Source organism: Eptatretus burgeri, chromosome 8 (genome assembly GCF_056783735.1).
Source record: "Eptatretus burgeri isolate ZD-2024b chromosome 8, Ebu_testis_v1, whole genome shotgun sequence".
Classification (NCBI taxonomy): domain Eukaryota; kingdom Metazoa; phylum Chordata; class Myxini; order Myxiniformes; family Myxinidae; genus Eptatretus; species Eptatretus burgeri.
The window spans coordinates 95,990,056-96,008,272 of NC_140968.1; the positions used below are offsets into that span (position 1 = coordinate 95,990,056).

The 18,217-nt window shown below is 39.9% G+C and overlaps 1 protein-coding gene across 1 annotated transcript in view; it reads right to left on the minus strand.

The window, feature by feature from the left end:
* Positions 1-271: 271 nt before the first annotated feature.
* Positions 272-18,217, minus strand: part of LOC147022328 (chitin synthase chs-2-like) — a gene marked incomplete at its 5' end in the record, with an annotated part of 284,439 nt that continues 266,493 nt past the window's right edge. Inside the window, 3 exons of the mRNA XM_085890495.1 lie at positions 272-5,152; positions 12,460-12,674; positions 17,655-17,762. Coding sequence (XP_085746621.1) covers positions 4,927-5,152; positions 12,460-12,674; positions 17,655-17,762 — 549 coding nt within the window. The remainder of the gene's footprint in view (positions 5,153-12,459; positions 12,675-17,654; positions 17,763-18,217) is intronic.

Below are 18,217 nucleotides of genomic sequence, written 5' to 3' on the forward strand. Positions count from 1 at the left end.
GTTCTCTCTCCAGGGGTAGGTCTGCATCATTCTTCTCCTTCACACTTGGTCGTGTGTGTGTGTGTGTGTGTGTGTGTGTGTGTGTGTGTGTGTGTGTGTGTGTGTGTGTGTGTGTGTGTGTGTGTGTGTGTGTGTCTTGGTCTCACATCATCATCAAAATTATGTTTGATAACAAAGGGATGCAAATAATCAATATAGAGAAAATACTACAACAACGTGGTGGGGAAGTGTGGGGTAAACTTGCAGAAACAATACCACAGAGAGAGCCACCAAGGGTTGTGTATATTTTATGAAATGCAAATAACACATATCATTGTAATTGTGAACATTCTGTATTTAAAGATCCACATCATAAACACATTATCACAGGTGACCTCAGAATAGTGAAAGATAGAAATTTACATGCATTACTTACAAAAGGACCAAATTATAGAGAAAATAAAAGGATGAACTGGAATAAGGCAATGGGACTTACACTGATAGGACTGATGGAATGGATGAGAGAAGAAATTGATAAACACAAAGTACCAAACACTCAAATGGCTTTATAGTTGGAGGAGGTAGATAAACATGTAAAAAGGTGAATTGTTGATTTGAAAAGAAAAATTTGAATAAATAGTGCAAAAGTAATTTTAAACAATAAAGAGATAAGTGATTATTTAAAACAGCTTCAAAGTTCAAACACAACATGATATTGTTCCAATTGACAAAGCAAATAATATTACATTTGTATGTAAAACATTTTACATTCAAACACTTTTGGAAGAATTGGACTTACAAACTGGACTCTCAAAGACATAAAATAAGTAACGATAATATAATCGACTTGATACAACACCATTTTAACCACTCAAAAGCAAGAAGACTGTTCGTTCCAGATAAACACCATAAATTACCATTCATTTACTGGATCCCAAAAATGTACAAAAACACTTGTAAGATGAAGTTTATCATCGCAAGTAGAGAATGAAGTTTGAAACCATTGTCAGGTAGTATTACGGGGCGATTAAGATAATTTATAAATGCTTAAATAAACTATCATGAGAAGGCGAGGTTTTATTGTGGCATTAAAAAATTTGGGATCATTGATAATTCCAAACCTAAAATCGATAGGATCCACAACATTAATAACAAGGGAAAGACTAAATGTTTATCAGCTTATGATTTTTCCAGATTACACACAAACATTCCACATGACAAACTCATAACTGCATTGGACGGAGCGGTACATAAAGCATTTGCAGGAGGTAATAAAGTATCCATTAAAGTTTATCAAAATTGAGCAAATTGGTCTATAAAGGAAAATCAATAATCATGTAGTTTTTCAAAAAATAAACTCAAAAAAAAGTGTTCAATTTCTCCTAAACAACTTTTTCTTTACATTTGGCAACAAGATACTTCAACAGACAGTGGGGATACCAATGGGTTCAGATCAAGCACCTTTCTTTGAAAATTTGTTCCTGCACATGTATGCATCTGATTGGGTCCAGAACATGTGCAAGAATAAACCAACAACTGCACAAAGGTGTGGAAACATCTTTCGATTCATTGATGATTTACTAGCAATTAATGATGGGTTTGTATTTGATCAGCTTCATGATGATATATATCCAACATAACTCGAATTAAAACTGGTAAACCAGTAATCCCAGGCTTCAACCCGTGCATCCGATGTCAAAGGACTTTAATTTGCACTGAGTCTGCAATGGGGTCTCTCTACGGTGTCCCTCATGTTATATCAATGAAGGATTGTAAAGTCGATAGCAATACATGATAAAGAAAGAAACTTCAAATTGGACAAATCGAGGCTGGACAAAGTTTCAAGTCCCGAAAAAAGTCCAATAACTACACATTTGCATATTAATGTAAATGGCGAACTTGTAGGACGTTAAACGATCTTCCAGAATGTGCAGTCACTATAGCTCTATCTTCTTTCGGTTTCATTTTACGACATGTCGAAAATGAGTGATTTTAAACTTTGGGGGGCTCTGGGGCCTCACTGGGGTCAAATACAGACATAGTATACACATATTTGGAGTCCCCTGTTTATGAACTATCTAAATCTGTCATTAAAAATTTTCAACTCTCATTTGCATATTTGGCATATTTAATGAGGCGAATCGGCATCATTTTAATCATATAAATTATGTAAGGAGTTCGACCAAATTAACAACTTAACATTCCCATGGAACGTCGGAAATGTGTGCAAAAGATTGAGGCTGTCAGGTTATCCTTTCTGGAGAAGAAGATGTTTTTAGGTTTTGGAGAAAATCCAATATGGCCGCCATACCACATGACCTATGTCATAGAAATTTTCAAAGTATAAACTTCAGGTGGAGAGTTATTAAATGGATAAGTTTTATTGAATTTCATTCAACTATTGTTTTCATTTAACGAGATTTCAAAAATGGGTGATTTTAAACTTTGGGGGGCTCTGGGGCCTCACTGGGGTAAAATACAGACATAATGTAAACATATTTGGAGTCCGCTCTTTAAGGCCTATCTAAATCCATCATTCGATTTTTTCAACTCTCATTTGCTTATTTTGCATATTTAATGAGGCGAATCGGCATAATTTTAATCATATAAATTTAGTGACGATTTTGACCAAATTAACAACTTAATATTCACATGGAACATCGCAAATGTGTGCAAAAACTTGAGGCTGTTGGGTTATGCGTTCTGGAGAAGAAGAAGATGTTTTTAGGTTTTAGAGAAAATCCAATATGGCTGCCATACCATGTGACCTACATCATCAAAATTTTCAAAGTATAAACTTCAGGTGGAGAGTTATTACGTGTTTAAGTTTCATTGAATTTCATCCAAGTGTTGTTTTCATTTTATGACATTTCAAAAATGGGTGATTTTCAACTTTGGGGGGTGCTGGGGGCTCACTGGGGTCAAATACAGACATAGTATAAATATATTGGGAGTCCCCTGTTTATGTGCTATCTAAATTTGTCATTAAATTTTTTCAACTCTCATTTGCATATTTTGCATATTTAATGAGGCGAATCGGCATCATTTTAAATCATATGAATTATGTAACGATTTCGACCAAATTAACAATTTAACACTCCCATGCAACAATGCAAATGTGTACAAAAGGTTGAGGCTGTCGTGTTATCCGTTCTGGAGAAGAAGATGTTTTTAGGTTTTGGAGAAAATCCAATATGGCCGCCATACCACGTGACCTACGTCATCAAATGTTTCATAGTATAAACTTCAGGTGGAGAGTTATTATGATGTTAAGTTTCGTTGAATTTTATCCAACAGTTTTCCCTCCAGATCCGCCACAAAATCGGTCAGTAGAACATAAAAACGCCTTTAATAATAATAATAATACGAACGAATTCAATAGGGCTTCAGCCATTTGGCTTGAAGCCCTAATTAAAAAAGGCAAACCAAACTCACACTTCAGTTTATTTTTTGGAATTACAAATTGATAACAAAAATACATTTCATACAAAATTATTTGATATAACGAGATGCTTTTCCATTCCACATTAAACAAATACCTCTCTGAGACAGCAATATTCCTAAGAAGTTATTCTATGGTACAGTTACAGGTGAAATAATTAGGACTGTGAGAACAACCACACACAGCACTGAACTTGTCAATGGATTAAAACAACTAGTCAGACGTTTACTAATCCAGGAAGCTACAGTCAGCAGATTAAAACGAGTTTTTTGAAGATCATAAAATTACACCAAATATAATTAGTGAAATACAAGACTAATAGTAAAAATATTATGAACAAGATATTTATATAAATACATTATAGAATAAGTGGTATATATATATATATATATATATATATATATATATATATATATATATATATATATATATATATATATATATGTATATGTAAACAATTTAAACCAATTCCAGTAGTTGTGAGGAGATAAGGAAGCAGGTAAAAAAACAACGTTTATAAATAACCGTTTGAATATTTGAAGAACAGTTTTATCCAGAAGTGAGTGGTGGACATCTTATATTTAACTGAAACAGTAAAAGGAACTATGAAAGACTAAAAGGAGGTATGAAAGAAAAAGAACCTCCATCAAAGATGTAGGTAAGAACCCAGACAAGACTCAAGATCCAGCAATCACTCCAAGACCAAAATGCAGTAACAAGTAAAAGCTACTCGAGGTCCATCAGTGGGGAAGCAAAGTCCACACAGCATCAGGATATGGTACAAACATAATCAAAATAAATACCAATTATGTTTGAAGGTTTACAAGTTAAATAAAGTCGAAAATAGGATGTTGTGAAATTAACATCATCTACAGCAATCCTATAAATTACATGATATTTTAGGAATAGCCGATACTGTACAATTAAGTGTGTGTATGTTTTTTTTTTTTTACCAGTGAAGTATGTTGCACAAGTATGTGTTGCATGTAACAAAAATCGAGTGCACAAAATCTTTGCATTCCGATTTTCATATAAAAACAGTAGACAACATTAAAGTTTTACTTTTAGTGAGACAACATGTCTTTGTCAATAATTTTTTTATGATCAATACATTCAGATTCAACATATGCACTGTATGTATGACACGTCTCATACATACTGGATGTATATGTATATATTTATAATGGATGTGTCTTCCCAAAAATATTCACAACCATTAAGTATTACTGAATTGAAATTGCAATTATGAAGTAACTGTGCATATACTGAAAGTTTAAGGACAATGAAACTTTTCTTTAAAAGGTTTTTTCATCATAAAAAAACTGGAAGTTGTCAATTCTGCTTCATATATGTAGATCTTCGTTTTTATTTCTCTTTGTTCTCTTCTCTCATATTCCTTCGTTTTCATATCCACACTTTGGTGTGCAGTACTTTGTTTCATTGAGAATGCACAATGTATTGCATCACATGCACCAATGAACGTAGAATTAGCAACATCATCATCGTCATAATTGAATTTCCAAGTCACTTTCCGAATCTTCATTGTAAACTTCAAAGATGTGTATTGATCGGCGATTTGAAAGAGCAATTGTAGTTGAGTTTTCTTCAGGTGTTGAAAGTTGTTCATTACTCAGAATATCTCCTGTTTCAAATCCTTCATTTTCATAGCCATCCATCTTTCCATTTTTTGGTGAGTGCCCAAACGATATGATGTGGAGTAGTGTATATACCCTGAAGAGCCAAATAAAAAAAGGCTTTGAGTTAGTCAGAATTGAGGTAGAATGTGCAGCAAAGATATTGCCATAATAATGTTACATTATACGATATAGCAAGTTAATTCTACAAAAACAAAGTGAAATGACTCCACCCTCTGCCGTGACATCCCTCATCCTTCAGACAGAGAGTCTGCAGCCTCTTGCCTCTCTTCAAACCTTGACAAATCACAAACTGGCCAAACTCTTGGAATATGTCTTTTATTCTCAACATTATATATATATATATATATATATATATATATATATATATATATATATATATGTATATATATATATATATATATATATATATATGTGTATATATATATATATATGTGTATATATATATATATGTATGTATATATATATATATATATATATATATATATATATGTGTATATATATATATATATATATATATATATGGTTCAACCACGAGTGATTTTCACCACCCGCTGGTTGCTTCCGTCAGTCCAAAAAGATGTTCTGCCCACCTCTCATATAAGTAAGATTATTTACGAATTTCAGTGCCAGTGTGACGCTAGGTACATGGGCTGCACATCTTCGAGATTGAAAGATCGTGTTGAACAACACGTCCCTTTGGGGATCAGATTGGGGTCAGTCAACCGAACAGACAACCAACTTGGGCTTGTAAGAATGTACATGGTCCGACAACAATTCCCTGTGCCTCTGCAATTGGTTACCATTTCCTGAATAATCTTCAATGTGCAGAGCAATATTGTATCGGCTGGTTTAAAATCTTGAGTAGAGGACGCAGTTGAGCTCACCTTCACGCAATGGAGGCCACATTTATCAGGTCAACCAACCCTATTCTTTGTAGACAGAAATAATTTGTCTGAAATTTATATCTATTTTGAATATGATGGCTTAAATGTGTGACAACTGTACCACAGTAAACATTGAGTCATCATAAAAACCACACCCTTGCCCCTCACCCCCCCTCTAGCCCTCAGCCCATGAGCCTTACATTTTCGCTGGTTCTTGATGATCCATCTTCGCCTATTCATTATTATCTCCGCCACCAAAGGTGAAGGAGGTTACGTTTTCACCCTTTTCTGTTTTGCTTTGTTTGTTTGTCTGTTTGTTTGTGTGCAGGATATCTCAAAAAGATGTGGACGGATCTGGATTAAATTTTGTGGAGAGGCGAGGCATGTGACAAGGACAAAAAATTCAATTTTGGTGAAAATCCGAATCCGGATGTGATAATTTTTTAAGTGATTCTTCACCATTGAGAGACAGAGTTAAACCAATATATCGCATGATATCTCAAAAAGTTGTGGAGGGATTTGGATGAAACATGGTGGACAGGTTGGGTGTGTCACAAGGACAAATTGATTCAATTTTGGTGATGATTCAAATCCAGATCTGGATACGAGAATTATTTAATTTTTAACATGATTCTCCACCATTGAGAGAGAGGGCCAATAACTCTGTGGTACTGGATAGCATGATATTTCAAAAATGTATTGGGCCCGAAATGTTCTTGTGAATCAAACATTACATGGTGGAGGTATGCGTTCCACTGGGTGCCCTTCTAGTTCATGATGGTTCATTTCCACCGGTTCATTTTCGCATTCTCATTACTCATGATGCTCTGTGGTTCCACCAATCAGGTAATGCTGCCCTTTCTTTCTCAAAACCAATCAACGTTGAGGACATTACATTGGAACTTTATAAATGAGAGTTGGTACTTCTTCTTCTTCATCTGCTTGTGGTTTTAACCTGAGGAGTGCAAGTCGAAAAGCTCTGATGATGTCTATTTTATTGAAATGCATAGATAAGGAGACTGTGTGTACAACAGTTAAACAGTAGTTAGACGGAGGATACTGAGTCATGTGGTTAAATTGTTGGCGTTCGCGGTCGATTTGCGACCCACCGCAACAGACTCATTCATGTGCGATGGCCTCAATTCCCGGTGAGGTGGGGATACCCCCACCCTCGTAGTACCCCTGCAAACCCAGATCCGCAACAATATGTTTATATATATATATATATATATATATATACATATATATATATATATATATATATATATATATATATATATATATATACATATATGTATATATACACACAGAAATGTATATACATATATATATATATATATACATATATATATATATATATATATATATATATATATATATATATATATATATATATATATATTGTTATGGCCATGGGTACCGAGTGTATTATGAGGGGGTTTAATCCCCGTTTGTCCTCGGAAGAGCCGGACCTGGGGCCACCGCTCGCAATTAACTTTGTGGTCCAGTGGGTTACTTTAGAACCACAAACGCCACTCAGTTAACCACGAGTTCCAGTGTCCACCGTCTAATTATGCCATTTAATTAGAGGTCACGTGGTTTCCTGAATGGGGAGCGCACCCTCGGCAAAGCACCAATCTTATCTTGATTAGATCTTAATTAAGGTGGCCGAGCGTTTAACCACTGGTGCGTGCCGACTATTATTGGTCAATTCGTGTGGTAATTACGTCTCAGCCTATCTGGGTTCAGACAATGCTGGATCAATGGAAGAAAAGGACAAGCCTGGACAGGTTAGAACGTCAATAAAGCAATTTATTAATAAGAAAATAAGTAAATAAAAAGAACTTTTATTTCCGTGTGGTAAACATTCGTAAATTCAAATCAATCAAAATAATCGCAAGCAAATAAAGAATTAATCAGGCCAAATCAATCAAAATGATCGCAAGCAAATAAATAATTAATCAGGCACTGATAGAAAAAGAGACAAAGAGCAGATGCTCATCTGGGATTGACTTACTTTACAATTAAACACAGACAAGAGAACCCAGCAGATCATTCAGGGGGGGAAGAGAAATCGTCTCGCTCACCAAATAGAAGTCGTACGTCAAATAAAAACGTCCTGAAATGTGTGAGCGTGCCTAGTCCGTTGCCAGAGTCCAGGAACCAGGGACGCCAAGAATCAGGTACGCCAAGAGCAGGTCTGGAGCAGAAGGAGCATTAATGGTCCGAGCGTCATCCACCACCAGGAGCCACCAGGAGTCACAACCGAAGGACAGCTGTGAGGAGCTGTGAGGCACTGTGAAGTGTTGAGGTGCTGTGAGGCGCTGTGAGAAGCTGTAAGGAGCTGAGGCTGTCACCAACTCACTGGCACTGACTGACTGACTGGTAAAGCCATCTGACTGGACTCCGACTGACTGGTAAAGCCGTCTGACTGACTGGACTCCGACTGACTGGTAAAGCCGTCTGACTGACTGGACTCTGACTGACTCGTTGTCGACTGACCTGCCAAGAACGGACCTCTCGTTCTCATTTTATAGTCGTCCCGTCTGGGCGTGCACAGACTCCAGCCAAATCCACCCCGCCCCATTTGCGAATCTTTGCCGTGACAACCCGCACATCCCGCGATTATTCCTGGCTTACGATGCCATGTTTGTGGTGCTGGATGAACGGCAAAAAGCAGCAATTTTTCAGAATTACCAAGCGAAAACGTGAAGCGCTCATAAAACGTCAACAACAATTATCACCTCAATGTTCAGCCCAATGTGAAATAGAGCCAATTGGTGTCGATAGAGCTGCTGAACGGGGGTGTCAAACATCAATTGAAAAAGGCGGGTGTCGGCGCCGGTGAAAGAAACAGGTGTCAACGTCGATGGAAAAAGGCGGATCTCGGCATCAGTGAAAGAAACGGGTGGCAACCTCGATGGAAAAAGGTGGGTGTCGAACTTCTGTTGGGCTAACGGCTGTCTCACGTGCATGAATGTGTCTGTCGTAAAGAGAAAAAGGAGCTTTCCATAAGAGAGGGAATCTCTTCTTTACCTTTCTCAATACATCACATTTAGAATCCCACCAGACATGGGGATAGGTCTATCCTGGACATGCATTGAGGGAAATAACTATCTGAGGACCTGGATGTTTGTATGCATTCGTCAGATCGGATTCTGAAATCCGAAACAATATATATATATATATATATATATATATATATATATATATATATATATATATATATATATATATATATATAATATATATATATATATATATATATATATATATATATATATATATATATATATATATATATATATAATATATACATGATATATGACATTATATATATATATATATATATGATATACATTATTTATGTATATGATATAATATATATCTATATTATATCTCTATATATATATATATATATATATATATATATATATATATATATATATATATATTATATATATATACATACATACATACATATATTTATATTATTGTAAGGGTAAAGGATTGTAAGGCAGTGGCAGAAGAGCATGTTACCACCCAGCACAAGCTTGTGGTGTTTGCGGTCTGGATGAATCAAAGGAGAGAGATTGAGAGCAGGGGTCGGAAAATTATTAGGTGGAGGAAGTGAAGGGGATACTTCCTCATAGAGTACAAGGAGAGGTTGAGGGCTAGGTATGTGCAACTTAGCAAAGAAGCGGAAGGTTTGGAGGAAGAGTGGAAAAAGTATGAAGAGGTGTTTGTGGGAATTGCAGAAGTTTTGTGTGGAAGGACGTCAGGAATGGGTGCATCGTCAAGGGATAGAAACCAGGTATGGTGGTTGGAGGAAGTAGTGAAGGCAATTGGTGAAAAAAGGAGATTTGGAAGAGGATAGAGAAGATCAAGGAAAGGGGGAGGTAGCTTGATGCAGGGTTGCTGCATCTGTATGAGCAGTATAAGAAAGCAGCAAATTGGAGCTCTGGATAAGGTGAGGAATGATATGGAAGAGGATGGTGGGAGGAAGACGATATATAAATTGGCTCGTGACAGGGATGAGGATGGTAAGGACATGAAGGGGAAAAGGGGGGAGGGGGTCATTAAGGATAGTGGAGGGAGGCTTGTGACAGAGAGGGGGCAGTATTGAAGGTGCGGGAAGGATATTTCAACGAGCTGTTGATCCGGGAAGGAAACAACGGTGAGCTGGAGTTATCATGTTATGTAAAGGGGAAAGTAGAGTTAGTGGAGATCACAGAGAAGATGGTGGATGGAATTGAAAAGGATGAAGAAGGGAAGAGTGCCAGGCATTGATGAAGTTTGTACAGAGATAATAATTGCAGTGGAAGAAGTTGGAGTTAGTTGGAAGAAGAGGCTGTTGAATATATGATGAGAGAGGGTTCAATTCCAAAGGATAGAGTTGACCATGTTGATATGGAATTAGAAGGGCGATGTTCAAGTTCTGGAGAAGTACAAGGACATTATGCTCCGAAGTAATGTAATGAAGATGCTGGAGAGAATTCTGGATGGGAGGAAAAGGAAGAGTGTGGAGATGGAGATTGGAGAATAGCAGCAGGGGTTTAGAAAGGGTAGGGGGTGACGGATAGGATGTTCATGCTGAGACAGTGAGGAGTGATATCTGTAAGGTCGGGGTGGTTGGAGAGTGGAGAGAGTTGGCTGATGACAGAGGGAGGTGGAAGAGTATTGTGGTCAAGGTGAGGCAGAAGTTTGTTGCCATTGGACCTCACCCCTTATGAAGGGAAGAGGAGGATGAGAAGAAGACGTAAACTCCTCCAATTGGAGGAATGCCTTCTCCATAGCTTCTTCACTTGCACCCTCCAAAATCCGTTACAAATAAGTGAAGAAGAAAGAAAGGAAGAAGATTGACAGTTTTGAAACGTGTTATTGGAGGCGAATGTTAACCATAGGACAACTGGACCTGCAGCTTATCTAGACCCTGGTCTAATGTTGTCACACAAATTTAGAGCATTCTGACTCGTGGGTCTGGAGAAAAAGGTTTTTGAAGGAATTTACACAACCGCCATTTTGACACACTTCTGGTCAAGTGATAAAATCGGTGTGGCTTCCGCAATCTAATGCTGGGTTCCCACTGTCGTGCGATCCGTTCCGAACGCCACGATTGGCCATTCGTAGCTGATCATGGAATTTCTCTTAAAGTCTGTTCCCACTATCACGATGCGGGCACGATTGAAATCGTGGTCTCGCAGAGCGTGGTGTTTGTCTTGCCTAAGATCGATCCCGATCACCACGATTAGGAAGCACGATTAGATGCGATCTGTTGCGCTTTGTTACGATGCAATACGATCTGTCGCGCTTTGTTACGATGCAATACGATCTGATACGATGATCCCCATTGACAATTGATCGTGTTGATCGTAGAAAAATTTTGAACCGTTCAAAAATTTTCTACGATTAACAGGATTGCCACGACTGACCTCAAGATCTGATAAGATCTGATAGGATCATCACGATTAGTCCACGATTAAGACCACGATTTCAATCATGCCGCGCATCGTGATAGTGGGAACTTAGCATAACATCCCTATCCTGGCCTAATATTGCAACTCAAATTTGATAGTGTTCTGATTGATGGGTCTGGAGAAGAAGATTTTGAAAGAATTGACGAAGTCTGCCATTTTGGCCGACTTAAAGTCATGTGACTGGTATGAGCTATGCAATCCCCATTACCAGTGAGGAGTAGAATGTTGCTGCCAAATTTCAGTAGAATTGGCCCAGCGGTTTGGCCGGAGAAATCGAAATCGCAGACGGATTGACGGACGGACGGTGCACAATGACAACACCTTAATTCCAGATAAGCTAAAAATCCATGGACTGCAAGAAGAATAATCAGTGTTTGAAGAAATTAGATCCACCATGTATGTACATTAGAAGCGCAGATGCTAAACAGATACTGTCATACATTGGACACATCATGCATGTAGAAAATGAAAGTCTGGAGAAGTAAACCATGCTGGGTATATTAAATGGAAGAGGAAGAGGCAGACCTTGTATGTGCTGGATGGATGGGGTAAAGGCTTACAACGAAGCTGTTTCTGCCAGAGCTTCGGGAAGCAGTGCAGGATATGGATGTTTGGAGAAATCTGATCATGAATGTCACCAGAAATCGGACACGACTTGACACAACTAGATAACTCAATATACCAGTACAAATAAATAATGGTTCCCGAGAACAAATACAATCCTCGAATATTCTGCCATGAAAAAATATAAAATTGCCAAAATTCGAAAATAGAATTGTGTTCCATGGCTTTTGGCGCCGATCCCAAAATCAATTGGCATGCCTCATTCATTCTCAGGTGTTATTGCATACATGTGCCAAATATGATATAAATATGTCCTATCATTTTTGAGTAAATGCTCCACCTGGACTGACCTCACCCAAAATGTAAGCCTCTGGCCAGGCTGTTTGGTTGGTGCCAAAAAAGAAACAGATTAATGGGGATAAAATGACAAGAGAAGGGAGAAATAAATGGATTACCTGTGGTATACCATGGTGAAGAACTGTAGAATCAACATGGTAGGAAAAACCACAAGGAACATGAAGGCAAGAGGAGGTATTTGTAACGTTTCCACTTCTGTTGTACCATTGTGAACACTCTTTGAGAGAGGGATTTCGATAATGCTCCCCAATCCCTCCAATACCAATGTAGCCAAAAGCCAAAGGATGTTGATGATCATGTAAATAAAGGTTGCCTGGTTGAGGGGAGGAGAAGGGAGGGGTGGTGGTGGTGGGGTAGGGGGAGGTTAGAGATCATATCAAGGTCTCAATAATGTGTCTGTTATAAAATATTTTCTTTGACACTTTAGGGATGTAGAATAATCTTCAACACTATTCTTTTAACATGATATTACACAGTGGAATCTGATTTAAAAGCGTATGCGCTTATTTTTAGATTTAGTGAAACACATGCGCTTATTTTCCAGAATATACTATAGTACAATATTACAGAATTGTGCTTTACTAAAACTGCTGTCTCAATGCCAGCAGTTTAAATCAACATCGTACACACTGCGAAAATAATTTTCTTAGTAAGAAAATATTTTCTTAAAATAAGAAAAGTTTTCTTGAAACAAGAAAATCACAAGATAAGTGTTTTTTTTTTTAAAAGCTGCAACAAGGTAAGAGCAATACAATTACCGCAACCATCTTCGTTTCAACGTCAGATGTCACCACAACTACATCATCGTGAAAAGCCTCAATATTTCAAGCAACGTAAAAGGACACAGAGCTGCTGGTATTATCGTGTGTGAGGCCGAAAGGAAATTACTCAGTGACAAACCAATTTTCAAATGGAGGTTCTACGGGATAAATTTTGACGCATGTCACGTGGCATTTCTGCAACTGTTCCTCACTGTATTTTTGAAAGAGTGAAGAAGGCGTTCACCGCGCATGTGCTTAAAAACAAAACATGTCAAAGGGCGGAGGTGCTCTTGTGAGCCAATGGCCATCCATTTCTAGTGCCCAACTGTGTCTGCGGAAGTCCTCATGCAGTTGGATTACATTTTTTTTTTCGGATGTTGGTGGCAGGATTTGCACTGCGGCCACCGAAAAAAACACTTAATTCCGCAAAACCCAGAAATGCAAAGAAAACTGAAAACCCACTCCGTGGGATTACCTCCTGTGCTGCTGCCCTTCGCAGGGCAGCTCACCGGATGATAGGATTGAGGCAAAGCCTTCGAGGCCCCCATTCCTTGATGATAGGAGGAAAACCACGGGGTCACTTTCTGGGTCTGATTGTGGTGGTGAGGTGTCGTCCACCAGACGGCGGTCTCCTTGGGTTCACCTGAGGTTGTCCCTTGGGGTGGGTACCTGGAATGTCCTATCCCGAAGAGAGGATGATCACCTGTCTCTGCTATCATCTGAGCTCAAGCGTTTGAACATCAGTATTGCAGCACTCTCCGAGGTTCGGAGAACGGATAGTGGCGAGGTCATGACAGGTGGTTACAACTACTATTGGTCTGGTCGCTCTGATGGTTACCATGCCCAAGGAGTTGCTGTAGCTGTGTCCAATAAGCTGACTCCAATGATATTTGAGGTAACACCGGTCAATGAGCGTATTATGACACTGAGGATTCGTCACTCATTGGTTGTCATTTCCCTGGTCTCTGTATATACTCTGGCTGAGGCGAGTGATTTCACCGTGAAGGACGCATTCTATGCCGCGCTCGAGACTGTGGTTGAACAATGCCCCAGGCGGGATGCTCTTGAGTATTGGGGGATTTCAATGCATCGACTGGAATGATCAAGATGGTTATGAGACATGTGTTGGTCCTCCATGGGTCTGGAACTGTGAATCAGAAGGGAACCAAATTCTTTGACTTTGCAAGATGTCATGGACTTAGGGTGGCTGGTTCATGATTTCAGGACTCACAGGCTCACTGCTGGACTTGGTATTCCAACACTGGTGATGTGGAAAACGAGAGCGACCATGTGCTTGTTGATTGTCACTGGAGGATAATCCAGAACTGTAGGGTCTACTGGAGTGCTCATTTCCTCAATACTCTCATATGAGATACGAGCCTTTAGCTCTCATACTTGTCTTGACAATGCATACTAAAAAAAAAAAAATACCGACCACAGGCTTGTTGTTGCAACTCTGAAGTTGCAGATTAAATCCTGGAGAATGGTACCATCCCAGCCGAGGCTGGATGTTGGCAAGCTTAAGGATGAGACGGTAGCTGAGGAGTTTACGGGGATTTGGGGGGGGGTGGGGGTTTGGGTGCTTTGGGGATCCCTGAAGAGTTGTGGAGTGCCTTCAATACCACCATCCTTGATGTTGCCGGTGGATGTCTTGGAACTCATCATGGGGCGAAGAAGATTTTGTCTCTCAAGGGACACTGGACACCATTGCCCAGAGTCGCAGGGCTAGGCTTAATGGCAGAGCTGAGCTGTTCAGCGAGTTGAGGCAAAAACTGTACGTGCGCTGAGGGTGGACATGGAGGCCGATGTGTGAGGAATCTGTTAGGGGGTAGAGCATCACCTGTGGGCATGTGATTCTCGTCTTGCTTCCAGGGGAATTCACTCTTGCGTTCCTCAAAGCCCATACCTCTGTGTACAGCAGTTAGAGCGGACGGTGCTGGGCTCGTGACAGAGGAGCCTGAAGTGAAGGCCTGCTGGGCTGGTTACTTTGAGCAGCTGTACCAGGCTGATCCACCAGCTGTCGAGTTGGATGTCAGCGGTGTTACTATCCCCATTACTGACCCTCCAATCAACTGTGATGCACCTTCGTTTGTGGAAACACAGGCTGCGGTGAACCGGTTGAAATGGCGAAAAGCTCCTGGGATCTGTGGCATCCATGCTGAACTTCTCAAGACTGGTGGAAATGCTGTACTCGTGTCATTGCATGCAGTTCTGTGCTCTGCCTGGAACACAGGCATCGTCCCAACTGACTAGAAGAGGGGCCTTGTTGTCCCTCTCTGGAAAGGGAAGGGTGATCGCCAAGACTGCAAAAACTACCGAGGGGTGATGCTGCTTTCAGTGGCAGGCAAGGTCTTTGCTTGGATAATTCTTGATGGGGTTCACCACCATATGCTTGAGCAGCAGTGCTCAGAGCAGTCAGGCTTTACACCAAAGAGGTCAACGATTGACTGTTTCCTTGCTCATCGGGTCCTTTCCAAATGCAGACAAGAGTTTTGGCAGGGGCTGCTTGCAGCGTATGTTGATCTCTGCAAAGTGTTCGATTCAGTGAATCAGGATGCCCTCTGGAGGATTCTTGGTCTTCATGGTGCCACCAAAACTGATCAATCTGATATCTGACCTATACTCTGGCACTGAAAGTGCTGTGAGATGTGGTGATACCATGTCCGACTTATTTCCAGTTATTACTGGAGTTATTACAGTTATTAGGGGTGTGTACTGCCCTCCACACTTTTCAGCACTTGTATGGACTGGATTCTGGGGAGGATGTTGAAGAGATCAAGCTACTGTGCATCGTTGGGGAATGCCAAGATCTCTGACCTTGATTTCGCAGATGATGAAGTCATCTTTGCGGAGACTTTAGATATCCTTTTGGGGGCCCTCTAGGTGCTTACTGAGGAGTCGGAGCTGCTGAGATTACGGGTTTCCTGGGTCAAAACTAAGATCCATGCTTTCAATGACATATTGGATGCTGCTGTCTTGTTTGCTGACCAGGGATCTGAGACAGAAACTTAATTCCTTTGGTACCAGGACTGTTTGGAGAATCCTTGGCTATCGTTGGTCGGACTTTGTGTCCAACGAGCGGTTGCTGAGAGAGACTCAAATGAGATTTGTTACCTGCATAGTCGTTGAGCATCAGCTGCGGCTGTGTGGACATGTGGCTCGTTTTCCTGACGCTGATACTGCTCATCAGATTCTTTCAGCAAGGGAGCCTCGTGAGTGGAGGAAGCCAATGGGTCGACCACATGCCTCGTGGTTGCAGCAGGTTGATCGGCATCTCAAGGAGATGGGGTTGGGCCAGGCATCTGCCTGGGGGCTGGCCAGACAGAAGCCCCTGGAGTACCGGCAGAAAGTAGACGAGCGATGCGCTGCTCCGGCACATGTTCCCATACCTGACCTGACCTGACGATTTTTGAAAATCTTCCCAGTGTTATGAAACCTAATATTACTGGATTACAAAGGACAGTGTGCTTTCCTTGAAGCCACTCACCAGACATGTAAATCATTTCCAACCCAACTTTAGCTGAAATTTCGTGGTGGTAGTTGTCTATTTGCACATTTCAACAAGACAGTAAAAAATAATGTTTTCATAAAACTGAAGAAAAATAATAATAGAAAACCGTCGTATTATGCAAACAAGTGGACGCAGGGCCGGATTTAGGCACGGGCAAGCTGGGTAGTTGCCCAGGAGCCTCCATAACCAGAGGCCTCCACATATTTCATGAAAAAAAAAAAATTTGTAAGGAAAAAAGTATTTGTGAATGCCTGAATGGTAGTTGGTTGTTCGTGGAACAGATATGATATTCATCTTCTCTCATTCTCTATTTTATATAGAAGTTCAGATTCTTTGTTCTTGAAAAATATACTTTATGGATGACTGTAAATATGTCTTGTCACCTTTTTTAGTATTCTAAGGTAGGGTGACCCTCCATTACTGAGGCCGCCCAGGGGCCACCACATGTCTAAATCCGGCCTTGAGTGGACGACTTTCTTAAATTGTTATTCATGTTATCAAATATTAGTTTGATGGTCTTGAGATACGCACACTCTCCTCAAAGCTATCTAGCTTGGGTTCAAATCCCGACCCAGCTATAAACTGTCATCCTGCTATTTCACAGGCAAGGTGATTCATCAATGTGTGTGCGGTCCCTCGGATGGACGTTAAACGCACGTCCCGTCTGTCGACATTATGAGTTGGCGGATGTTAAAGATCCCACGGTGTCCTTCGTGAAGAATAGGCGAGCTTTCGCCGGCACAATGAACAAATTTCAAATTAATTCCCAAACCGACAGAGGCATTGCAGAAGCGGCACATTTGCGCCCTCAGCTAATGATGCTACCCTGCAGCCTTGTGCTACATGTGAAAGAAGAATTAGTTTTAATCCATTCCATGCTTGCCTGCCGTTGTTAAATTGCTCGTATAGTGGATGCCAGCATAGAGCACAAAATTGTGGAACAGGCAATTTCTCACAAAGTACTTTACGCAGGCTGTCTAATCCACAATCATATTAATGTAACATGAAAGTGAACACTCACCTTGTTTCGAAGACTGATTAGTTCTTTCTGAACATGCTCTTTCCTTTTCTTGTCTTCATTCAGTGGTTCCAAGTACTTCTTTATCAAAAAATCCCAGAAGTTCATCTCCTAAATGTACAAAAGATGGCAAAAACAATTTGTAATGTGCATGGGGAAAATGGGAGATGAGGGTGGAGGAAAGAGTGGGGGAGGGGGGAAGGAGCTTGAAACCACAATAAATGAAAACAGTTTGTACACATTCCTCATTCTCTACAACAGCTGAAATATATGAATCAAAACAAGAAGGCATCTCAAAATGCAAAGCCTGTCCGTGTCCGCTTTGAACTCAAACTAAACTTTCCGAAACATTAATTTTTTCGTGTTCTCCATATTCTCACAATGAAGGATTGTTGAATATTTCATGACAAAAGCTCAAATGGCAAGCAAAACCCCATCCGTGTTCCTGCTGCACCGCGGATGGACTAATAAGGCCTATTTGTACCCACTGTGTCTTTGTCCTTTGACTCAATTATTAATTTTTATTTTCCATTTTCTCATAATAAAGGTTTGTTGAAAATTTGATG